Source organism: Entelurus aequoreus, linkage group LG06, assembly GCF_033978785.1.
Source record: "Entelurus aequoreus isolate RoL-2023_Sb linkage group LG06, RoL_Eaeq_v1.1, whole genome shotgun sequence".
Classification (NCBI taxonomy): Eukaryota; Metazoa; Chordata; class Actinopteri; order Syngnathiformes; family Syngnathidae; genus Entelurus; species Entelurus aequoreus.
Window position 1 is genome coordinate 55,110,493 of NC_084736.1, and position 26,163 is coordinate 55,136,655.

Below are 26,163 nucleotides of genomic sequence, written 5' to 3' on the forward strand. Positions count from 1 at the left end.
GAGTGTTACTAAAACGGCCTTCTTTCATCTCCGTAATATCGCTAAAATTCGTTCCATTTTGTCCACTAGCGACGCTTTGATCATTATTCATGCGTTCGTTACGTCTCGCCTCGATTACTGTAACGTATGATTTTGGGGTCTCCCTATGTCTAGCATTTAAAGATTACAGTTGGTACAAAATGCGGCTGCTAGACTTTTGACAAGAACAAGAAAGTTTGATCATATTACACCTATACTGGCTCACCTGCACTGGCTTCCTGTGCACTTAAGATGCGACTTTAAGGTTTTACTACTTACGTATAAAATACTACACGGTCTAGCTCCAGCCTATCTTGCTGACTGTATTGTACCATATGTCCCGGCAAGAAATCTGCGTTCAAAGAACTCCGGCTTATTAGTGATTCCCAGAGCCCAAAAAAAGTCTGCGGGCTATAGAGCGTTTTCTGTTCGGGCTCCAGTACTATGGAATGCCCTCCCGGTAAAATATAGAGATGCTACCTCAGTAGAAGCATTTAAGTCCCATCTTAAAACTCATTTGTATACTCTAGCCTTTAAATAGACCCCCCTTTTTTTAGACCAGTTGATCTGCCGTTTTCTTTTCTCCTTTGCCCCCTCGCCGGGTTATTCCGGTTCCGGTGACCATGGATGAGGTGCTGGCTGTCCAGAGTTGGGACCCGGGGTGGACCGCTCGCCTGTGCATCGGTTGGGGACGTCTCTGCGCTACTGACCTGTCTCCGCTCGGGATGGTCTCCTGCTGGCCCCACTATGGACTGGACTCTCACTGTTATGTGGATCCACTAGGGACTGTACTTAGAGGGGGGGTTACCCACATATGCGGTCCTCTCCAAGGTTTCTCATAGTCATTCACATCGACGTCCCTTGTGTGGGCTCTGTGCCAAGGATGTTGTTGTGGCTTGTGCAGCCCTTTGAGACTTTTGTGATTTAGGGCTATATAAATAAACATTGATTGATTGATTGATTGAATAAAACCATCACAATTGTTTTTATTTAATGAGGTGAATATGACAACTGTGCTGTGCAGTTTTTATATATTGTTTTCTTAAACTACTGAATCTCATTTGCAAGCATTACAGGTAAACTAAAAAAAGTTGAATATCATGCAAAGGTTTATTCCAGCAATTAGATTTACAAGGTCTAACTAATATATGACATAGGCTCATAACATGCAAGTCAAATAATTTCTAGCCTTCTTTTTAAATCTAATCAAACGTTATTTATGAAGAGCTTTTTATACACAAAAGAAATGCAAAACAAAATGTTTTACAGGCTTAAAAACAATACCCCGATTGTCCACCTCGCCCAATCACATACATAAGCACACTTACTCAAATATACACATACACAGATGAATGCATGTCAGAGGAGCCAGGTGAAGAAACACTATCACTGGAGCCGTCTGCACCAGGAGGTCATCAGACCACGGCCACCAGGACCCTGAAACATAGCGCCCCCACAGCCATGGCTGATTATTATCCCTGATGCAGAGGGCTCCCTCAGAGGAACGCTGGACAGTAAAGGTAATAAAACATGTACAAATAGTAACAACTTCGATATAATTTTGATAATTATGGCTTACAGTTTATGAAAACCTCAAATTGAAAATCTCAGAAAATGTGGGGTTTTCAAAAAAAGCCATGATCATCCAAATTGTAACAAATAAAGGCTTGAAATATATCCTACTTTGAGTAATGCATTTATATCACATATTAGTTTCACATTTGAACTTTTGCACATTATTCACATTTTTGGAGTTTCACCTGTAGATGTTGCTTGCAGTTGCAATTCCAAAACATTAGATGGCATTAGTGTATAATCTACAGTGTGTTGCTTTCCCCGGAAGTAGTCTTTGCCATGAAGCTGAATGTGCCAGTCAAGTATTATGTTGCACCCTACAATGTGTTCATACTGTAGGTATTGTATTTAGATTGTAACATGCATCTTAGTTATAATTTAGATTACCAATTTTGGAAGTGTTGAAATCGTAATTTAATCTTCGATAAGTAGCATGTATACGGCAAAGCCAATTATCATCGAGCTAGCGCATTTCGGAAAAGTAGAGCTTTACTGTAGATTTGGGCGTTTTCTATGATGCATACTTGCCTTGTTGGCATTGAAAATTACAACATTAAAAAAGTTCACGTTAAAGTCCCACTAATAGTCACACACACACTAGGTGTGGTGAAATGACTCTCTGCATTTGACCCATCCCCTTGTTCCACACCCTGGGAGGTGAGGTGAGCAGTGAGCAGCAGTGGTGGCCGCACTCGGGAATCATTTTGGTGATTTAACCCCCAATTCCAACCCCTTGATGCTGAGTGCCAAGCAGGGAGGTAATGGGTCCCATTTGTATAGTGTTTGGTATGACTAGAGATTACATTACCTGGAGAGAGTGCTGCTTGAGTGCTTGTTTCCCAGCCAAGTGTTTGAGCCGGTGTTTAGTCTGCAACCGGACATGACCTCGTATGCAACAAAGGTATCGAAATATGTTTCCATTTGATTTTACGTGAATCCATATAATAATAATAATCCATACCGCGGGAATCTGATCGGTGCCTATTATAGTAACACATTTGGTGGCCATCCCATGGTGCACCATAACATGGCGTGAAAAGAGTATGCGGACCTAAAAAGGTTTCAAAGTTGCCACAGAAGGACAAAGCAAAGGTGAAAGAGACCCCGAGTGAACGTGAGCACCAGCATCTGGCAACCCATCACCCTTTAACTATCCTGTATTTGACCCCCTTTATACACGCAGAGGGTTTAATCTCCTCCATGAATGTTGTCTAAAAATATTAACCTAAATCCCTGCTGTTCATTAGCCGCTAAATTAGAATTCATGCTTATTTTTGTACAGGAGCTTGATGGAGCTCCTTTAAACCAATCATAAATGGCCACTTGGCATGCTAATTGCATTGGCCCTGCTCGTGCACTCACATGGCTAATGGTGTCGTAAAACATAATATGGCACTGACACCTTCCAAACGTCAGGTAGGGAATACTTAGCCCTATAAAGCTGCTTGGTTTGCCCTCATTGGAGAGGACACGAAGAAGTCCCCGATCATGACCGTAAAGATGCTCGGAAACCGTATTCAAATCGGGACTTTTCCCAGACAAAAGCGGCGGCAGTTAAAATGCACGCACACATTCGGAAGGTGCTCTTTAAAACCGCTGCCCACAGAGAGACTTGCAGAACAGGTGGTAAAAATGTCACCCTGGCTGTGGCAGCCTGCATGCACCACTGGAGAACTGCACTTATACGAGTGTTTGACGTCGTTATTGTTACCGTTTCTCCAATGTCACACAGTACATGTTTCCCTTAATGAACCGCAGCTTACAGCACTCATGCAGCCCGACTATGTTGCTGCCACTGCCAGGCTACACACTTATAGACGTGTACCGATCCAACTTGTTCACTTCCGATATTTGCTGATATCGATATATAAGATATACAGACAAAGCAGCATCATAGCGACCACGTTTCTGCCAAAGCAAAAACTCTTGCTTTTAACACGGTCACATATGATATACCACTATGATATATGCTCAGTAGAAGCATTTAAGTCCCATCTTAAAACTCATTTGTATACTCTAGCCTTTAAATAGTCCCCCTTTTTAGACAAGTTGATCTGCCGTTTCTTCTCTTTTCTCCTCTGCCCCCCTCTCCCGTGTGTGCGTGTGTGTGTGTGTGTGTGTGTGTGTGTGTGTGTGTTGGGGGGGTGGGGGTGGGAGGGAGGGGGCAGAGGTCAGGTGGCCATGGATGAAGTGCTGGCTGTCCAGAGTCGGGACCCGGGGTGGACCGCTCGCCTGTGCATCGGTTGGGGACATCTCTGCGCTGCTGACCCGTCTCCGCTCGGGATTGTTTCCTGCTGGCCCCACTATGGACTGGACTCTCACTATTATGTTAGATCCATTATGGACTGGACTTTCACAATTGATTGATTTTGATTAATTGATTGATTGAAACTTTTATTAGTAGATTGCACAGTGCAGTACATATTCCGTACAATTGACCACTAAATGGTAACACCCGAATACGTTTTTCAACTTGTTTAAGTCGGGGTCCCCTAAATTGATTCATGATACAGATATATACTATCAGCATAATACAGTTATCACACAAGATAATCATCAGAGTATATACATATAATTATTTACATTATTTACAATCCGGAGTGTGGGAGGTGGGAGGGGGAGGGGGAGGGGGAGGGGGAGGGGGGTTAGGTTTGGTTGATATCAACACTTCAGTCATCAACAATTGCATCATCAGAGAAATGGACATTGGAACTGTGTAGGACTGACTTGGTAGGAAATGTACAGCAAGTAGTGGACATAGAGAGAGAGAGAGATCAGAAAGCATAAGAATAAGTATCTACATTTGATTATTTACATTTGATTATATACAAACCGGGGAGGTAGGATGTGGAAGGGAGGGTGTTAGTTTAGGGTTGAAGTTGCCTGGAGGTGTTCTTTTAGTGCGGTTTTGAAGGAGGATAGCGATGCACTTTCTTTTACACCTGTTGGGAGTGCATTCCCTATTGATGTGGCTAGAAGGAGAATGAGTTAAGACCTTTGTTAGATCGGAATCTGGGTTTAACGTGGTTAGTGGAGCTCCCCCTGGTGTTGTGGTTATGGCGGTCATTTACGTTAAGGAAGTAGTTTGACATGTACTTCGGTATCAGGGAGGTGTAGCGGATTGTATAGACTAGGCTCAGTGCAAGTTGTTTTACTCTGTCCTCCACCCTGAGCCAGCCCACTTTGGAGAAGTGGGTAGGAGTGAGGTGTGATCTGGGGTGGAGGTCTAGAAGTAATCTGACTACCTTGTTCTGGGATGTTTGGAGTCTAGATTTGAGGGTTTTGGAGGTGCTAGGGTACCAGGAGGTGCATGCGTAATCGAAAAAGGGTTGAATGAGAGTTCCCGCTAGAATCTTCATGGTGCTTTTGTTGACCAGAGAGGAGATTCTATAGAGAAATCTCGTTCGTTGGTTGACCTTTTTGATTACCTTAGTTGCCCTTTTATCACAGGAAAGATTAGCCTCTAGAATGGAACCTAGGTAGGTGACCTCATCTTTCCTGGTGATAACAATGTCACCTACTTTTATAGTGAAGTCACTGACTTTCTTAAGGTTGATGTGGGACCCAAATAGAATGGATTCCGTTTTACCCAAGTGTATGGATAGCTTGTTGTCAGCGAGCCAGGTGCAAATTCTACAGAGTTCAGCACTGAGGATTTTCTCCACCTGTGACTTGTCGTTGCCGGATACCAGCAGGGCCGAGTCATCCGCAAACAAGAACAATTCACAGTCGCATGCCGATGACACGTCGTTTATGTATATTAGGAACAGTAAAGGCCCTAATATACTGCCTTGGGGGACTCCACAGCTTACTGAGAGGGGGGGGGGACACGGTGCCGTTCACCTCAACCACCTGTTTCCTCCCCTCCAAGTAAGATTGCATCCAGCTCAATGAGGTATTATCAAATCCGATTACTCTGAGCGTATCCAACAGTATAGCGTGGTTAACGGTGTCAAAGGCCTTCTGAAGGTCCAGCATGACCATGCCGCAGTATTTGCCCGCGTCCACCTCATGTTTGATGTGGTCGGTCAAATAGAGAAGGCATGTGTCAGTGGAGTGGTTAGTTCTGAAGCCGGATTGGAATTTGTACATGAGTTTATTAGTGGCAAGGTAACTATCGACCTGTTCATAAACTATTTTTTCCATTACTTTCGAAATGGAATTGAGAATAGAAACAGGTTGGTAGTTGCCAGGTTCTAATTTGCTACCTTTTTTAAAGAGGGGAGTTACTCTTGCTATCTTGAAATCTTTTGGTACTTGGCCTTGTGTAATTGAGAGTTTTATTATGTGCGTGATTATTGGGGCAATGGTGGTGGCAGAGTCCCTGAGGAATCTGGAGGGGATATTGTCAAGGCCGGTGGCCTTGTTTGGGTGGAGCGCGCTGAATTTTTTAAGCACCTCGTCAGCTGAAACCATTTCTAATTTGAAATCATTGTTGGATACTCCTAGCTTTCTGTAGAAGGCTTTAATGTGTTCTACACCAAAGCGACCAGAGTGGTGGAACAGCTTGTTGACTAGAGTTGTGGCTATGCTAGTGAAAAAGGTGTTAAGTCTGCTTACTACCTCCATTTTGTCTGTAATGAGGGAGTCACCCTCCTTGATGTTGATGTTGGTGAGTCTGGTTTTAAGTTTCTGGCTGCAACCGGGAAACTGGTTGTTGAGGATTTTCCAGACCTCACATGGCTTATTTGTGTTTTCCTCTATTTTGTCGTTAATGTATTTTTTTTTTAAAGGATTTAGTCAGGTTGATTGTCTTATTTCTTAATTTATTGCATTGCTTTTTGAGTGTTGAAAGGAGTGATTTGAGTTAATTATTGGGTTGTATATCTACTTCGGTTTTACACTTTTGGTATTTGGAGACTTTTTTGTCTCTGTCTTTTATGGCAGTTAATAGGTCCGGATTCATCCATGGTTCAGAGCGGGCTTTGATCCTGACTGTTTTCACGGGAGCCATGTCATTTAGTATCGTTAGGAATGCTGTTTTGAAGCGATCCCAAGCATAATCGACCAGGTTGCTCGTGAGTACAGGGGACCAGTCCCACTCACCTAATTTTAGGTTGAAATTATCACTGGAGTATTTTTTAAGGGATCTGGATTGAGCTGTTATGTGGCCGTTGGCTATGGGTTTAGCTATTTTGCGGGTGCAGAAGGTTAGATAGTGGTCGCTAAGACCACAGATCATGACCCCACTATTTTTTTATTTTAGGCCGGTCTGAAGTGAGAATGAGATCTATGGTTGATTGGGTGGAATCACACATCCTTGTAGGTAGTGTTACTAGCTGGGAAAGACTGTGTACGTTTGTAGATTACAAAGCTTGCTGTAGGATCTGAAGACAGGCGCATCTCTGCGTTGAACATCTGTGTTCAGATCTCCAGTTATAATTTTCTCCACGTTGTCTACCCCAGCCAAGCACTCCTCGAGAGCCCGATAGAAAGCACTCTGATTAGGGGGTCTGTATAAAGTCCCGTTTTTAAATTTGATTTCCACCCACACAGATTCAAGGGCATTGTGGTTGAGATCAGTGCGAGTTATGTATTTTATATCCTGGTGAAGATACATACAAACACCCCCACCATGTTTATTCCTGTCCTTTCTGATAACCGAAAAGTTTTCTATCTCTATCTCTGAGACAGAAACACTTTGATCTAATTTGGTTTCAGAGAAACACAGGATTTTTACCTTCTTGTTGAGGAACATTTCTCTGATTTGATCGAGTTTGGTTCCAGAGAGGCTGTTCACATTAAGGTGGATGATTTTTTCGCGGGCTTTGGTGAGGGGCGGAGTTGGAGAGGGGGGGGGGGGGGGGGGGGCAGGTAGGGGGGGTTGTTGTTGATTTTGCGGGCTTTGGTGTAGCTGAGAACAAAGACCAGGTATGGATGAAGAGGCCCCTGAATCATGTATAGGCCATGGGTCCAGGCGCCGCGTCCCCTTGGATACAGCTTGTTGACTAGCTGTAGCGGGGAGAGGCCGCGAGGACCCCCGCTTCGCCGTCTCTACTGCAGACCGGTGTGTTGTTGTCGACAGTCACCTCGTTGTTCGCCGTCACACTGTCCGCCGCCGGACCGCTGTCTTCACCGGTGTCTGGGTCATCATCCTCCGCCGCCGGTTCGCCAATCGCATCGCATGCTAGACCCACTCGACGTCCATTGCATCCGGTCTTCCCTAAAGGGGGGTTGTCACCCACATCTGCGGTCCTCTCCAAGGTTTCTCATAGTCATTCACATTGACATCCCACTGGGTTGTGAGTTTTTCCTTGCCCTTATGTGGGTTCTGAACCGAGGATGTCGTTGTGGCTTGTGCAGCCCTTTGAGACACTTGTGATTTAGGGCTATATAAATAAACATTGATTGATTGATTGATGATGCTGCTTCGGTGGTATATCATATGTGACTGCGTTAAAGGCAAGAGTTTTTGCTTCGGCAGAAACGTGGTCGCTATGAGGCTGCTTCGTCGGTGTATCATATGTGACCGCGTTAAAGGCAATCCCGGTTAGGGGAAAATAACCAACACTAATCCACAGGAACTAGCATTTGTTAGCTCTCTGTGGTAACTGTCATTATGTGCATGTAATCATGAATAGTGATTCATCATGCATTTGGACGATCTCCTAGGAGAAACACTAATATCCATAATTTTTAAAGACAAATTCTTGGACTCCACCCAAGATGGCTACTACACGCCAAAACTACAAGCTGTACAACCCTTGTCAGCCTGTAGGAGTCATAAATAACTCATTTGTATACTCTAGCCTTTAAATAGACCCCCTTTTTAGACCAGTTGATCTGCCGTTTCTCATAACCCCCCCCCCCCCCCCTCCCTCACTTCCGGTCATAAAAAAATCCCACACATACCTCGCTGGTCCCCCTTTATTGGAGGTACATATTCTTCTTATATATCCAATACGATATCGGCAGAAATAATTTAATTTCATCTGTCTCTGAACAGGTGTCAGCTATACCACCTTACTGTATCTGTTTCTTATGACACAACAATAATAAAGCGTCATGACTTGTTCATTTTTCCATTGAAGTGTGGAAATGTTAGAAAAGGTTTGATCAAGTGAAATTAAGTGAAGGTATGGTAACCATGGTAGGTATGAAAAACACTAACTTAAGCTGTCTTCAAGTTGAAGTGTAGTGGTAGTTAGTTTTTGGGGACACCTAATGGCCAAAACAACTCATGCAATAAATGTGCGGACATGTTTGCTACTGGATACTTTCTAATACATGTCTGCCTTGGAGACTTTGTATTTGTAAATAATATGCAACTGTAATTATTTGATACTTGTTTATATTGACACGTTTTAGACTGCAGTATTGTTCAATTAGGGCAGGGGGCTAACAGGCTTTATCCGACCCGCGGGATGAGTTTGCTAAGTATAAAAATTAACCTGAAATTTTTGAATGAAAGAAACAGCTGTTCTAAATGTGTCCACTAGATGTCGCAATAGCAATTCTTTGTATCTTTGTAGATGATGCTACATATGTACAAAATAAACCACATGATGTTAGTACATCAGTCAAGGATAATGATCAAACTACATAAATAACATACTGTAATTTGATTTTGATATACATTTTTTTATCTTGATAGATTGAAAATTAACAGAAAAACCCCCAACAACATTATGATTTGTACAAATTCAGAATGTGCTTGTTCTATTTTTAAACAAAGAAAACAATCTGAAGTTGTCTTTATTTTTAAGTTATCGTGCCGTGATTTTCCCGGTCTGGCCCACTTGGGAGTAGATTTTTCTCCATATGGCCCCCGATCTAAAATTAGTTTGACACCCCTGAATTAGGGGCACTTGTTACGTATGTCTAGCTTGTGTGCTTGGCTGTTGTGTTGCTGCTACAGGAGGGCAGGGATTCAAATGGCCCCAACCATTGTGACAGGAAGAGGGGTCCGTCATTTTGCAATGCAGTCTGGTGTGGTCAAACACATTTTAAGATGTCCAACACTCTACTGCCGTCTGGCGGCTAAAGTGGATAGTGCACACCCCCAATTCATCACGTTCCATGTGTCAAGTAAACCGCAATGAATGGGGCCATTTGAATCCCCGTCCTACTGTAGCTCCCAGTAGCCTATAGCACACCATGTTTACCTTTGGTCAATTATGACTAAAACACAAGAAAAAACCTAACTTGTGTGCTTATTGGAGGATATTTGCACAAGTAAACGCGCTGCAGGACTGCTTATTAGCTCATATCGGAGATTTAGACGCAAGCCGATATGTTGTGTTTTTTTGCTGGTATCGCGCCGGGACACCCTATACTCACCCTGTGTAGCCAGCTATTTTGAAAATAACTGTTCTACGTTGAAGCCTTCACAGTGGGCAATAAACCTATAAAGCTGTGCACTGACTACCGTATTTTTCGGAGTATAAGTCGCACCGGAGTATAAGTCGTACCGGCCGTAAATGCATAATAAAGAAGGAAAAAAACATATATAAGTCGCACTGGAGTATAAGTCGCATTTTTTGGGGAAATTTATTTGATAAAACCCAACACCAAGAATAGACATTTGAAAGGCAATTTAAAATAAATAAAGAATAGTGAACAACAGGCTGAATAAGTGTACGTTATATGAGGCATAAATAGCCAACTAAGAACGTGCCTGGTATGTTAATGTAACATATTATGGTAAGAGTCATTCAAATATCTATAACATATAGAACATGATATACGTTTACCAAACAATCTGTCACTCCTAATCGCTAAATCCCATTATATCTTATATGTCTAGTCTCTCACGTGAATGAGCTAAATAATATTATTTGATATTTTACGGTAATGTGTTAATAATTTCACACATAAGTCGCTCCTGAGTATAAGTCGCACCCCCGGCCAAACTATGAAAAAAACTGCGACTTATAGTCAGAAAAATACAGTACTTTTTTGTTTCATTTGTATAGTAATCTGCCTTCAGAAAGGAATCACCTTTTTTTTTTTTACTACAATATTGTAATGAGTTAATAAAACCTTGTCCTTCAACATTGCCCCTTTTAAAGAAGTAATAATTACAGTGAGTGCCATATATTAAAGAAAATATAAAAATAAGTACAGAAAAATAAATGAATAATGTTTGTATAATGTCCCATTTCTTTAGTTTTACGCATCGATATACTAAAATTGTGGCCCTAAAATGATCACTTATTGAGGCTGACACCACCTGGGCCGCATGGGCAGCAGACCGTAGCATCATGCCCCCTCCCCCAATTCAGCAGGCCCTCATTAGGGGCCTTGTACCTGCTGGGCCTGTGCCCCTTTACGTGCATCTCTCTTTAGGCTCCAGGTGTGTCAGGTGGTTGCACTTCACCCGAGGGGACATCTCAGGCTTATTTAATGTGATGGCGACCTGCCTGGTGCAAATCACTGCAACAGCTCCCCCCTACCCTCCCCGACAAACTAGGACACAGTAAAGCTGCACAAGGGCCGAATGGGGAAAACACAGGGGGTCTTTCAGAGGAGCGAGGAATATGACCTTGTAAAGATGAAAGACAGCAAGCGATCAAAGAGGAAGTGGGTCCGCGCTGATGTGGCAGGAGATTGGTCATATCAGGGGCCCCGGGGTCACGTGTTTTGTGCATATGTGTGTTGAACTCCGCACAGCGGGGATCGGACGGCTACGACCGACTCCACCGGTGCTGGATAACACCAACACTTTCACAAGCCGCTGCTTAATTGCTCTTTAAACTGCACTTTGTTATGAGCGGCACAGCACGTTACGGCAAAGACTACATTTACATGCCCACAAAAAAAACAAAAAAATAGCGGCATGTGTAGTTTGGAGCCAGGAGGAAACCTGATCTCAAAGTTAATGTGGGGGCAAACCCACATGGAGCTGTTGGTTTAAACTATATCCCAATTACTAGAATAGCGTGGAAACAGCAGCTCACTTTGTGAGTGCATGGAGCCCATCAGCAAGCACTAAACTCACTTAACCTTGTTATCTTATTAGCCTCAATTTAAATCATGATATAAGTCGAGTATAACACAACAAACCCAACATATACGCTACACATTAACCATGAACGACAGCATTAAAGAGGAACTGCACTTTATTTTTGGAATTTTGCCTATCATTCACAATCTTTATGTAAGACAAGAACACATATGTTGTTTTTTCTAAATGCATTCTAAGGCCCCTTCTACACGAAGAGTAAATCCCACCTAACCTTATCCTTGTCCACACACACACACACAATAGTCGTTTAAGACCCCCGTCCACCGGCGCAACGCGACCTAGTACACATGCGCGGAAAATGCGCACGTCACAGTCACCTCCAGTGTTGCTTTGTGTGCAAGTTCTTAAATGTAACTTATCTGAACAATATCCAGTGTTGTGGTATTTCAATTAACTGGAATCCAGTGTGTTGTGGGGCCCTATTGTAGTGAATCACACCTGAGACATCCATCCATCCATCCATCCATCTTCTTCCGCTTATCCGAGGTCAGGTCGCGGGGGCAGCAGCCTAAGCAGGGAAGCCCAGACTTCCCTCTCCCCAGCCACTTCGTCCAGCTCCTCCCGGGGGATCCCGAGGTGTTCCCAGGCCAGCCGGGAGACATAGTCTTCCCAACATGTCCTGGGTCTTCCCCGTGGCCTCCTACCGGTCGGACGTGCCCTAAACACCTCCCTAGGGAGGCGTTCGGGTGGCATCCTGACCAGATGCCCGAACCACCTCATCTAGCTCCTCTCGATGTGGAGGAGCAGCGGCTTTACTTTGAGCTCCCCCCGGATGGCAGAGCTTCTCACCCTATCTCTAAGGGAGAGCCCCGCCACCCGGCGGAGGAAACTAATTTCGGCCGCTTGTACCCGTGATCTTGTCCTTTTGGTCATAACCCAAAGCTCATGACCATAGGTGAGGATGGGAACGTAGATCGACCGGTAAATTGACATGAGACATCATAAATTAAAATAAATCTTTATTGGACATGTAAAAGTAAATAATGTGATAAAGTACATTTTACATCAATCAATTTAGGGATCTAGATATCTGGTCAGGACACTCCTCACTCTTTTGTCTTCACCTTCATTGTCCATTCGTTTTTGGTGACATTATATACTCTGGACGTAGACATTGAGTCCGCGACAAACATGGCGGACAATAACTGATACAGTCTAATTTGCCAGTCCAAAAGCATTTGCTGTTTTCTGTAGTCTTCCCTGGACGGCCAAATAATACAAAGCACACGCTACCTTTTTTTATCACTTCCACGGGAGCCTGCATTCTCGTTGTCTCTCCTTCGACAAATGGACAAAGTTTTTTCGGTAAGTAGAATCACAGCTGACCTGGACATTCAAAAGTTATATTGCCGTCTGAAAAGTGTTGTATCCGAAATAGCTGCAATCACTTTCTCTTAAGGTATTCATTTATGTGTGATTTCCACAAGCGTCTGTACAGACGGAAGAAGAACACAGGCATGTCTGGATGACTCGCCTCCATATTTCCAGTGGTTAGCTCCGAGTTACGAAACCGCTTTATTATGAGGATGGCTGTGGCGCGTTCTTTCTGATGTCACTTCCTGTGTGGGGCGTGGTCTTTCTGGCGTCACTTCCTCTCTGAACTCAGTTTGTAAATTATCAATGAATCCATACAAAGCTAAGAGCCGGAGATTCAAGAAATAGACGACGCACTTACCCGTGTAAAAAATGTGTTCGGGGAGGGGGACTTTAAACGATGGTTTAGTGTGGCTGAAACGGGGCTTAGGCTAAATAACTATTTGTTTAAGGGGTTATCCGGCTTAGTGTCGATATAGCCTAAAAAGACATCCAAAAACTGCCAACAATACTCCATTTACATCTCAAAACCTGAATATTAACCAAGTATTAGCGATTTTGCCGTCATCACAGAGAGCTAACTAGCCTATGTTTCTACATTGACATACTGATGTGCTGCATCGCGTCTGAGTTGGTAAAAACTATTTCTAGATCATAAATCATGCCTCTCACTTGGATGGTAGAAGGATGTGGACATAAACTCAGAAGTTGGTCAACCTTGACATCCAACTTAGACCCAGAGATGAGAGTAAGACGCTCATTTGCGGCACATTTTTCTAAACCTGCTTGAGAATTATGATGAATTTTTCACCTAAACGGTAAGATATTAAAAAATCCATCAGTCGGCACCCCAGTGAGAGCAGACATTGTACAGTGAGTGATTGTTTTATTATGTTCATAGTTTGTATTTCTTGTTTAGCACTTAGCAATACTGCTACTTGATGTTTAGTGTTTCACTAAAGCTGGATCTGTTCAGCACACAGCTTCTTTATAAGCGGAATAGAGGGACTTTCATAGGCTCCATTCTTAGCTGACTTTTACATACGATTTAGAAAGCTTAAAATAAAGAAAAACATATGTGTTCTTGTCTGACATAAGGATTGTGAATAATAGCCTAAATTAAAAAAGCTCAGTTCCCCTTTAGGTTGTATTAAATAAAACAAGAATTGGACAAAATATATATTTACATTACAGTACAATATACTTTATACTCACTACTTGGACATCAGAGGGCACTCTGGACAAAAAGTCAAGGATCTCATTGTTATCAATGGTGTAAGGGTCTCGTAGCTTCTTGGTGAATTTATTCACTCCTGTATCGGGCCAGAGAAATTATTATTAGCACGTTGTATACAACATTAGGTACAACTTCACAATGTAATGCCATTCAGAAGACAGCTATCAATAAGTCCACCTTTACAAAGATGATAGCTAAATAAGGCGCCCAAAAGACTACATCCGTATCAGCACAATGCAGCAGAGGTGTGGACTCGAGTCACATGACTTGGACTCGAGTCACACTCGAGTCACGAATTTGATGACTTTAGACTCGACTTGACAAAATGTAAAGAGACAAGCAACTCGACTTGGACTTTAACATCAATGACTTGTGACTTCACTTGGACTTGAGCCTTTTGACTTGACATGACTTGCTACTTTCCCCAAAACCCAAAGATTAAAAAGTTATTCAGGAGCGCTCCGTATCTTCCAATGTGTACGTGTGTGTGTCTGTCAGGGAGTGTGCGCTCTGTCAGCGTTTGTGTCTGTCAGTACAAAAGCCAATCAAATTAGATCCATGTTGTTTTAGTCCCACGGCATTCATCCAATCAAATTGCAGAACAACCAACGAAGAATAGCTCTCAAACAACGCGCCAGGGAGGAAAAATGACGCCAAAGATAGTTTTGTTCGGATATTAAAACTATGACTTGGTCAACAAAAAACAAGTTGCAACAACTTCCAACTTTGTTCGACATTTGAAGTTGCACACAGAACGGTACGTTTTGAATGTAAGCTAACGTTTATTGGCTAAGTAACGTAACTTTTATTTGCTGTGTAGTTAAATCAGTGAGGCTGTAAACTCACTGCTAACGTTATAACCATAGACATCTTATAAGTAGACGCAGCATCGACCGCTACTGCCTACTGGCGCTGACGAGACGCGGGGGCGCCATCTTGGAGTGGTGATCCGCTCCACTCAGTGCAATTCATTTGGCAGGAGCATTGAACTATCAGCACATTTAGTTCATCTTACCTCACTGAATACCACTGATTTTCACGCGTTTTTTGTCATACGTGTAGCGATGATAAAGGACACATGTTTTATTATTCATAGTTTGCATAACAGTAATAGAATATCATTTTATGCTATAAGTGACCAGACGTCCGAGATCAAAACTGGGAATATAATCCCAGAGAAGGGGAAAAAAACGGTCAGCTATTTTTAAGTTGAAGAAACAATATGATTAGGTTATATAAACATGCGTATATTCTACATAAACAATGTATGAATACATTAGATATCTATATATCTTAGGGACCTATAGACTGTATCTCTGTTGCTGCAGCAGCAGAGAGTTAATTGTCTTGACACTTTGTATTGATATTTTGTATTACATTCTTCCCTTAAATGATAATGTTTACAGTGATTGTTTTATATGTATTTTGTATGTATGTCGCTTTGGATAAAAGCATCTGCCAAATACTTAAACATAAACATACATAAACACCAGTCTTTATATCAGCTAAAACCACCAATTTGTTTCACTGGATTCAGAATAAAACCAAATTCTGTCTTACCCAACAATGTTAGTATTTGAATATTGCTACTTGAAGACTTATTCCTTGTTACAATTATACTGTTAAGAAAGTATTGTCTTATACTTTGCCTAAAATGAGAACACATCATAATCAGTGGCGGCTGGTGAATTTTGTTTTAGGTGGGGCTGAAAGTTTGTAAACCAAACCCCTGTCGGGGGGTCATCCTCCCCCAGAAGATTTCTTTGTGATTTCCACATACAAATATTGAAGATCTTTGCTCCTTCTCAACTCTGTGGAAATATTCTTTTCACAAAATGCAACCAATAGTACGTTAATGTTAAATCTTACTTGTGAAAAGTAATCCCCCGATTCCTATTTTGAACAGTCTGCTCATTTGAGCAGGAAAACGCTGAACACCAACCCGGCATCTTTGTTTTCTACCTGTCAACTGTCAGTTTAGGCTGCTCGCCGGCTCCTTATCACCACTTCAAGATGGCGGCCAAATTGCTCGCGTCACAGCAGCCAATGCTGCGTCTACTTACAAGATGTCTATGGTTATAACGTCATTACAACCACGGCATTCTGTTGCGTCCACTGCAGTTCACTACCTTATTCATACTTTTTGTCAAGTGATTTTTTTTAAGCAGCGTTGCATGAGGTACCTAAACATAACGTTATGTTAGTCAATGTATCACACACAGTAACGTAACGTTAGACGGCGGTCAGCAGCACCGCAAATTTTAGCCACCTACAAAAAGACAAACATAGTCAAATAAAGGTCAGTTAAAATGTATACTATATTAAGAATATGTGTACACATTGCATGGGGCCCTGACATCTAAAAAGTACAACTATGTTCATTGTTATGTTCATGTATTTGTTATGTTTTTCATGTGTACGCACACATAAACACACAAACAGTATGAGATGAGATCAATGAGATAAGGTAAGAACAGGATAGAAACTGCTGTGGAACTAGTTACAATGCAATATGCCATGGAAATAATAATAATAATAATGGATTAGATTTGATATTGCGCTTTTCTATTATTAGATACTCAAAGCGCTCACAGAGAAGTGGGAACCCATCATTCATTCACACAATGTTAACACTTTTGTGCAAATAAGTACAGTTGCACTTGTTTTTTCAAATGTGTTTATTCTGTAAAGGAATGAGTTAAATGTTTAAAATGACTGGTTAATAGTGCTATTATGAAGTGCAATGTCAGCACTATTTTTTTTCCTGCAATTTCAAATGCACTTGTTTTAATAAATAAATACAGCGTTTTAAAAGCATACACAATCTGTGTAAATATATTAGTCTGTGGTTAAAAGGACTTGAAAGGACTCGAAACTCAAAATGCAGGACTTGGGACAAGACTTGAGACTGTCCAGTCTTAACTTTGGACTTGACTCGGGACTTGACTCGAGACTTGAGGGCAAAGACTTAAGACTTACTTGTGGCTTGCAAAACAATGACTTGGTCCCACCTCTGCAATGCAGTGTAACAAAACACACAATAAACATTTGTGTCAATCAACCACAGTAAGCGTTGACATCTTTGCTGACTTAGAATTGAGGTGAGTCAAGTCAAAGTTATGTTAGCCAATTGTAAACTACAGATTAAAATAGAGTTGAGTAAGACAAAAAATATGTCTGATTTAAAAATATTTTGTATATAATTTTTTGTTTATTTTTAACAGTCAACAGTAAAAATAGTAGTACTTAGTCTACCAAAAGAGGTTTCAGGCAAGATTATTTGTATTTAAGTAAACTCTCACACCTTACAAAACACCTATTGTAACAGTAAGGTGTTAGGCCAAATTATCACAAAATCTGGTACACACCGTTTTAGGACCTAGTATTCACACACACGTCTTTAAAACCTAATTCTGATAGGTTGAAACAGGACCCTTACCCTTGCACATGCAGGACTACCACGCTAACCATAAGTCATTGACCATTCTTCTCACACACTGCATCTGGACCGTATTCACAGTGCTTCACTTTTTCCACATGTTGTCATGTTACAGCCTTATTCCAAAATGGAATACATTCATGTATCACTTCTAAATTCTACACACAATACCCCATAATGACAATGTGAAGATTATTATTTCTTTTAATTTGCAAATTTATTACAAATTAAAAAATCACACGTACATATTTATTCACAGCATTTGTTCAATACTTTGTTGATGCACCTTTGGCAGCAATTACAGCCTCGACTCTTTTGGAATACAATGCCACAAGCTTAGCACACCTATCTTTGGGGGGCGGTATAGCTTCCGCCATCCTAATCACTGCCGTTGTGTCCTTGGGCAAGACACTTTACCCACCTGCTCCCAGTGCCACCCACACTGGTTTAAATGTAACTTAGATATTGGGTTTCACTATGTAAAGCGCTTTGAGTCACTAGAGAAAAGCGCTATATAAATATAATTCACTTCACTTCACTTCTTTGGACAGCACCTCTCAAGCTGCATCAGGTTGTATGGGAAGTGTTGGTTTTCATCCAGGATGTCTCTGTACTTTGCTGCAGTCATCTTTCCCTCTAACCTGACTATCCCCAGCATAATGCTGCCACCACCATGGAGGTGACAGGCGCTGCCTGGTTTCCTCCAAACATGATGCTTGGTATTCACACCAAAGAGTTCAATCTTTGTCTCATTAGAGGGTTCTTGGTCACCTCCCTGACTAGACTAAGATGAATGTACAGAGACATCCTGGATGAAAACCAACACTTCCCATCCAACCTGATGGTGCTTGAGGTGCTGCAAAGAGGAATGGGCCAAACTAACCAAAGATTTAAAAATATTTGAGGCTGTAATTGCTGCCAAAGGTGCATCAACAAAGTATTTAGCAAAGACTGTAAATACTTATTATGTACATTTTTGTTTTAATACATTTCCAAATGTAAAAAAACAAACTCTTTTTTACATTGTCATTACTGGTCATTGTCTGTAAAATTTTAAGGACAGATTTATTCCGTTTTGGAATAAGGCTGTGACATAACAAAATGTGGAACAAGTGTGTGTGAATAATTTCCGGATTTACTGTGTAAACATGAAGAATACTTGTATTTATACAGTTTGGAAAATAAACTGATGTTATACAGTATAATACAAATACATGTACAGTCGTCCCTCGCAACATCGTGCTTTAAATATTGTGGCTTATATAAATATATATTAATTTGTGATGTAGTCGAGTATGACTGTCCTCAGAATGGATGGATTCCCATTCGGGAGGACGCCTGCGCGTGACGTCTTTTAGCGTGGGGAGACTGATGCGCCTGCAGCCACCACACGGTCCTTGGCAGAGAGGGGCCTTGATCCAGTGGCATGGATCCATGACGACTGGAGACCACCCTCTGTTGCAGCCTTCATCCGCCTTCAGTGCCGTTGTGACATGCAGTGTCATCCTCCGCCACTTCCACCGTTGAGGTCTTTGAAATGCTATTCAACCCATAGCTGGGACCCTGACAGGTACTACCACCCCGGGTCAGAGTGGACCTGGGAGCAATGATGACTGAGGGGTAACTCCACCTTCCCCAAAACTCCAGAACTCCCGAACTGAAGCCTCATCACCGGATGCAGTTTTGAGTCATACCCAGGACATGCATATATAATATATATATTGTGGCTTACTACATCACAAATTAATATATATTTATACAAGCCACAATAATTAAAGCACGATGTTAATAAATGTCTTTATTAAACGCCATAACATAACACAAAATAAGAAGAATACTGCTCTGTAAAATATATATATATATATATATATATATATATATATATATATATATATATATATATATATATATATATATATATATATATATATATATATATATATATGTATATATATATATATATATATATATATATGTATATATATATATATATATATATATATATATATATATATATATATATATATATATATATATATATATATATATATATATATATATATATATATATATAACGGTACACAAACATTTCGGTTCGGTACGTACCTCGGTTTAGAGGTCACGGTTTGGTTCATTTTCGGTACAGTAAGAAAACAACAAAATATGCATTTTTGGGTTATTTATTTACCGAATTTGCAAAATCTTCCACCAAAAATAGTTTTCTTAGTGGAATATTTGATGTGATGTAATCGGAACCTTGGATAGGTCAATAATTCATAATAACATTGATTTTGATTCAATATTATGTTTTGAGCAATGACAGTTTGAAAGAAAAAAAAACAACTTTGTTTTATTAGTCAACATTGCAACTTTTTCTAAATTACATTTAACCTTTAAGCTTTTTTATTTCACTTTTTTTATGTTTTTGTTTATTTTAATAGTATTTTTAGAATGTGCTGTGGGCCTTTAAAACATTAGCTGTGGGCCGCAAATGGCCTCCGGGGCACACTTTTGACACCCCTGCTATAGATAATAAAAAATAAAATCTGATAAATCAATGGATAAAAAGCAGAGCCTGGCGACGCATGCGCGTTTATCATAACTCTCTCGCTCTCTCTGTCTCCCTCACGAATGCTGCTGCGTTGCATATATATATATATATATATATATATATATATATATATATATATATATATATATATATATATATATATATATATATATATTAATCTGTGATGTAGTAAAGCCACAATATTTAAAGCACGATGTTGCGAGGCACGACTGTACATGTATGTGGAGGGGGGTGTGGCCTGCGGACCTGCCGCAGAACTGGGTGTGCCAGGACCGGCCTCGAAGACATCGACAGGTGTGTAGATGGCCCAGGTGAGCCTTGTTATCTAATCACCTGTCGCCTTTTTTAGCAGCAGCCGGGATGAGACACGTGGTTGGAGCTGGAGCGAGGGAGCGAGAGCGAGAGACGGAGGCAGAGAAAACATTTTTCTGGAAAGCAAAACACTTGCACGATTTTATGAAAATAAAACAGCGTTGCAACCCTGATCCGGGCTCTCGTGGCAGTATTTGGTGGTCTGAGGAACCCACTGGAGGGCAACCTCCACAATGTAGATGACAGTAGATTTTCTACCGCTTGTCCCTTTTGGGGTCGCGGGGGGTGCTGGAGCCTATCTCAGCTGCATTCGGGCGGAAGGTGGGGTACACACTGGACATGTATATATATATATATATATATATATATATATATACACAAACACATATTTTACAGAGCAGTATTCTTCTTATTTTGTGTTATGTTTGGGCATTTAATAAAGATATTTATCTCGTGGGACTTTTGTTTTCAGGTGAAGGGAGAACAATGCTAACAACAAACTGTGAAGGTTAATTTTGACACTACTATATCTTCACCATGACAGTCAAGTTGGCCAACTTTTGGCAGACTACATTTTTCATGAATTTCATCTTCAACTCCTGCCTCTTCAATACCACATCTCCAAATCGGGCACCGTTTGACATGAGCGATGTCAAAAGACGAGATGAGAGACATACCAGGACTTGATGGCGCGGCACCTAATGCTAACGAGACTGTTATCAGCTATGCTAGCAGCGCTAGGTGGAGATGAATTCTGTTGACCGACATAATCAGCTCCACATGACATTGGTGAGCCTTTGGCGTGTGTGATGTGGAATGACAACACAGGTCACAAAATGCTAACAACACGGCTAATTGACTGTCAAGTCGTCCAACTTCTGGCAAAACAACTTACGCCCGAGATTTCAGCACATGGAACACATTCAAGGCTACTGTATTGAGTGAACGCAGTGTAAGGTTGACTATATGGCTGTTATTTCATGTTAAGTGGGCTCGAAGTTAAAACAATTTTTTTTGTTAAACTTCTGGACTATAAGCCGTTACTTTTTTCCTACACTTTGATACCTGCGGCTTATACAACTATGCAGCTAATGTATAGATGTTTCTTCACTGAGGGCAATAATGCAAATAGTTTTGTTATTATAAAAACAAGCATAGGCACTGAAAAGGTGTGTTACTGTTTGTGCAATCGTGACATCTTTTGGACAAGTTCTCTCACTGCAGGTGCTGCAGCGTCCTTCCTTTCTGTTAAGACTGAGCTTTCAATCAGAAGTAGGCAATTTCCGTTCCGTCAGGATTTCTACTCGCATGGATTCTTCATTCATCACTCCAAGCAACGTTTGTAAGTTTTACAATCTAACTAAAACAATTCTTATTTACTAAACCGTCCATATTTGTATGTGCTATTGTGATGTAATGAAGCTAGCGTCATTAGCATTAGCTTATATGCTAACACGTTTATTATTATTAACTTACAATGGCATTCTTTTTGTATTGTTTTAGCTTTTGTAAAATCACCAAACGTTGCTGTGGAGTTATTGAGTCTGTTTAGCTGATCCATGACGATGATTTCTGTTGTGTGATCAGCCGTTTGGAAACAAGGTATGTAAATTAACATTTACAGTAAATAACTAATTTAACAACGCATATATTTGTATTTTATAGTCCGGTGCGGCTAATCTACAATTTAGTGGGTGCGGCTTATATAGTCCGAAAAATACGGTTATCCTGTTTTGCGGATATTTGTTTACTACGGTCAGGTAGGGCTGGGCGATATATCGAGTTTGGAAGATATATCAATATATTTTTAAACAAGATATGGATTAAGAAAATATCGTAATACTGATGTAATTTATTTCACGCTAAAATGACCAAACGCCACTTATTTGTTGTGTTCTTTGTTCTCCCCTGCTCCTCACTCCCTCTCAATACTCCCCTTCCTCCTTCCAAGAGGCTTGCACGTATAAGAACATCCATGATTGGTTAGTTGTTTACTATGATGAGCCACGATTGGTTGAGATTAGACCAAAGCATTAGGGACAGGCCAATCAGAGGCAAGATAGGGAGGATCAAGGAACCAGGAAGTGAAATCACAACAGACATCCCAAATGACGTCGAGAGAGTCATAGAAGAGAAAAGGGAATTTTCAAACGGGATATTTATATATAAAAAAAAACTAGTAGAAGATGGCAGAGGGATTATTTTTCTTTTAGCGATGTGGACGACGTCCAGGAAACCCACAATGCGTCTACTTGGCCACATTTGGACAAATGTATGCGTCTGGATAAAACATTCATTAGAATTGTTTACCATGTAAACCCAAATCCAAACTGCTCTCGAGTTGCCAAGCCGGGCATATTTTGAACGAGAAATGCTGCCAAAAATGTATGCCGAATTGAGGAAGATCATGCCACACAATTAAGTCAAGTCACTTACTTGGTGCTGACCAGAACCGTACGTGTGTGAGAGTCTATTACATCGTCGACAAGGAATTAAAAAAAGCCAACCTGCAAATTAATTTTTTATCTGTGTTTGATAATTTTTTTATTATTTGCACAGCTATGTTATTTATTTTACGTAGAAATAATATTTTTCTATTGTATTTATGTTATGTAATTCTGTGCTACTTAAACAGTTTATTTTATGTGCTGTTAATACCCATCTTGACTAACTGGGTTAATAAAAGTGCCACTGACTGTTAACATACAGTACAGTTGTCATTCAGTTCAATTTCAGTGAATCTCACTCAAAAATGAATATCTTTATACAGTCGTGGTCAAAAGTTTACATACACTTGTAAAGAAAATCATTTCATGGCTGTCTTGAGTTTCCAATAATTTCTACAACTCTTATTTTTTTGTGATAGAGTGAGTGGAGCACATACTTGTTGGTCACAACAAAACATTGATGAAGTTTGGTTCTTTTATGAATTTATTATGGGTCTACTGAAAATGTGACCAAATCTGATGGGTCAAAAGTATACATACAGCAATGTTAATATTTGGTTACATGTCCCTTGGCAAGTTTCACTGCAATAAGGTGTTTTTGATAGCCATCCACAAGCTTCTGGCAAGCTTCTGGTTGAATTTTTGACAAAATTGGTGCAGTTCAGCTGAATTTGTTGGTTTTCTGACATGGACTTGTTTCTTCAGCATTGTCCACACGTTTAAGTCAGGACTTTGGGAAGGCCATTCTAAAAACTTAATTCTAGCCTGATTTAGCCATTTCTTTACCACTTTTGACGTGTGTTTGGGGTCATAGTCCTGTTGGAACACCCAACTGCGTCCAAGACCCAACCTCCGGGCTGATGATTCAAGGTTCAAGGTTCAAGGTTTTTATTCGTCACATGCAGAGTACACCACAGTGAAATGCTTTTTTCCATGCTCTTCAGATATTGCGTACAGTGGGATCCAAACACTAGTTGCTGAATCTAATACACTAAATACAAAAAATACAAACATTTGAATAGCTCTGATGTACATTAATTACAAGACAATAAGTTGCACAATAAGTCCCAGTAGCTATGGTAGAAGTATCAGTACAAGTAAAAGTACAGTAGTCACATACAGTACCAGTGCAATGTCAAATAGTATAACAGTATATATAGTATACACAGTATATACAGTATAGGAAGTAATAAATATTAAGGTGTCTACAGTTCTTTTGGCAGTTGAGTAGTGACAGTAGTATGAACAAAGGTAATGGAACAGTATGACTTCTTTATACTCTTGTTTTTACATTATTTACAGTCATTGAATGAAGAGTACAGTGGTAAGTAAAGTGATTCTTGTGCGTGTGATTTTGTGCAATTGTGATAAGTGTTAATCAGCGGTGCAGTTGAGCAGTCTGATGGCTTGGGGATAGAAGCTCTCCGTGTTGGCCATGAGACTCCGGTAGCGCTTGCCTGACTGCAGCAGTGAGAAGAGGCAGTTGCCTGGGTGGCTAGAGTCCCTCACTATCCTCTTGGCCTTGGATCTACACCGCCTGGTGTAGATGTTGCAGATGGTTGGGAGCACACCTCCGATGGTGCGCTCGGCTGATCTGGCCACTCTCTGCAGTCTGTTGCGGTCATGTGCGGTGCTATTCCCAAACCAGGAGGTGATGTTTCCAGTCATGACACTCTCTGTTGTGCATGAGTAGAAGTTTCTGAGGATCTTGTGGTTTAGCTTGAACTTACTGAGTCTCCTGAGGAAGTAGAGATGCTGTTGTGCTTTTTTCACCACGTTGTCTATGTGTGTGGTCCAGGACAGGTCTTCTGATATTGTCACTCCGAGCTATTTGAAGTTGTTCACTCTCTCGACCGGCGTCCCGTCTATGCTGAGTGAACTGTAGTTTCTTGCCTCCCGTCTCCTAAAATCCACTATGATCTCCTTGGTCTTGCTGACGTTCAGGGCGAGGTGGTTCTCCTGACACCACAGTGCCAGGTTCTTCACTTCACTCAGGTAGGCCATCTCATCGTTACCGGAGATCAGGCCCACCACAGCTGTGTCGTCAGCAAATTTCACAATGGAGTTGGTGGTGTTTTTAGCCACACAGTCATGTGTGTAGAGTGAATAGAGGAGGGGGCTCAGAACACAGCCCTGGGGGGCACCGGTGTTGAGGATGATGGGTGATGAGGTGCAGTTCCCTGCTCTCACCACTTGTGGTCTGCCTGTCAGGAAATCCAGGACCCACTGACAGAGGGTTGAGTTCAAGCCCAGGTCCTTGAACTTGATGATGAGTTTGGATGGGACTATGGTGAACTGTAGTCTATGAACAGCATTCTCACATAGTTGCCCTGCCTTTTGTCCAGGTGTGTCGTGGCGGTATGCAATACGTGTGCGATTGCATCTTCGATTGACCTGTTTGGGCGGTATGCAAATTACAGGGGGTCTATAGGGGAGGGGGGGGGGAGCATATGTGGGCTTTGATTAGCTTCTCAAAGCACTTCATGGCTATGGGGGTGAGAGCTACGGGGCGGTAGTCGTTGAGGCAGGCAGGGGCAGATTTCATTGGAACAGGGAGAACGGTGTATTTTTCCAGACAGGTGGGGATGACGGACTGTTCAAGGGACAGATTGAATATGTCTGTGAATACCGGTGCCAGTTGGTCAGCACAGACTTTTAGGACGCAACCGGGGATGCCGTCTGGCCCTGTGGTTTTCCTGGTATTCACCCTCTTAAAGGTTCTCCTCACGTCATGTTCTGTTATTCTGAATGCTGAGTCTCCATTGCCAGTGGCCATACCCTCTTTTGCGGCGCCATGAAGACTGCTGTTGGAATTTGCAGCCTCAAACCGTGCATAAAAGGTATTTAGCTCATTTGCCAGGGAGACATCAGCATTCACCATGGGGGGGGGGCTGCCTTTGTAGTCTGTCAAGGTTCTGAGTCCTTGCCATACATTTTAGGTTGTCCTGAAGAATTTGGAGGTAATCCTCCTTTTTCATTGTCCCATTTACTCTCTGTGTAGCACCAGTTCCATTGGCAGCAAAACAGGCCCAGAGCATAATACTACCACTACCATGCTTGACGGTAGGATGGGGTTCCTGGGATTAAAGGCCTCACCTTTACTCCTCAAAACATATTGCTGGGTATTGTGGCCAAACAGCTCAATTTTAGTTTCATCTGACATCACATGGACAAAGATAAGACCTTCTGGAGGAAAGTTATGTGGCCACATACAGTAGCTGTTTGGCCACAATATTTTTAGTAGACCTATAACAAATTCATAAAAGAACCAAACTTCATGAA

At 41.4% G+C, this 26,163-nt stretch overlaps 1 protein-coding gene across 6 annotated transcripts in view; it reads right to left on the reverse strand.

Annotated features, from left to right (window-relative positions):
- The window catches only part of mctp1a (multiple C2 domains, transmembrane 1a), a 494,888-nt gene that overhangs the window by 17,811 nt on the left and 450,914 nt on the right, over nt 1-26,163 (reverse strand). For 4 of the 6 annotated variants that reach the window (XM_062050987.1, XM_062050984.1, XM_062050985.1 and 1 more), the window contains one exon: nt 14,090-14,187. The exons of the other annotated variants lie outside the window; for them this stretch is intronic. In XM_062050987.1, coding sequence (XP_061906971.1) covers nt 14,090-14,187 — 98 coding nt within the window. The remainder of the gene's footprint in view (nt 1-14,089; nt 14,188-26,163) is intronic. 6 annotated transcript variants of the gene reach the window in all.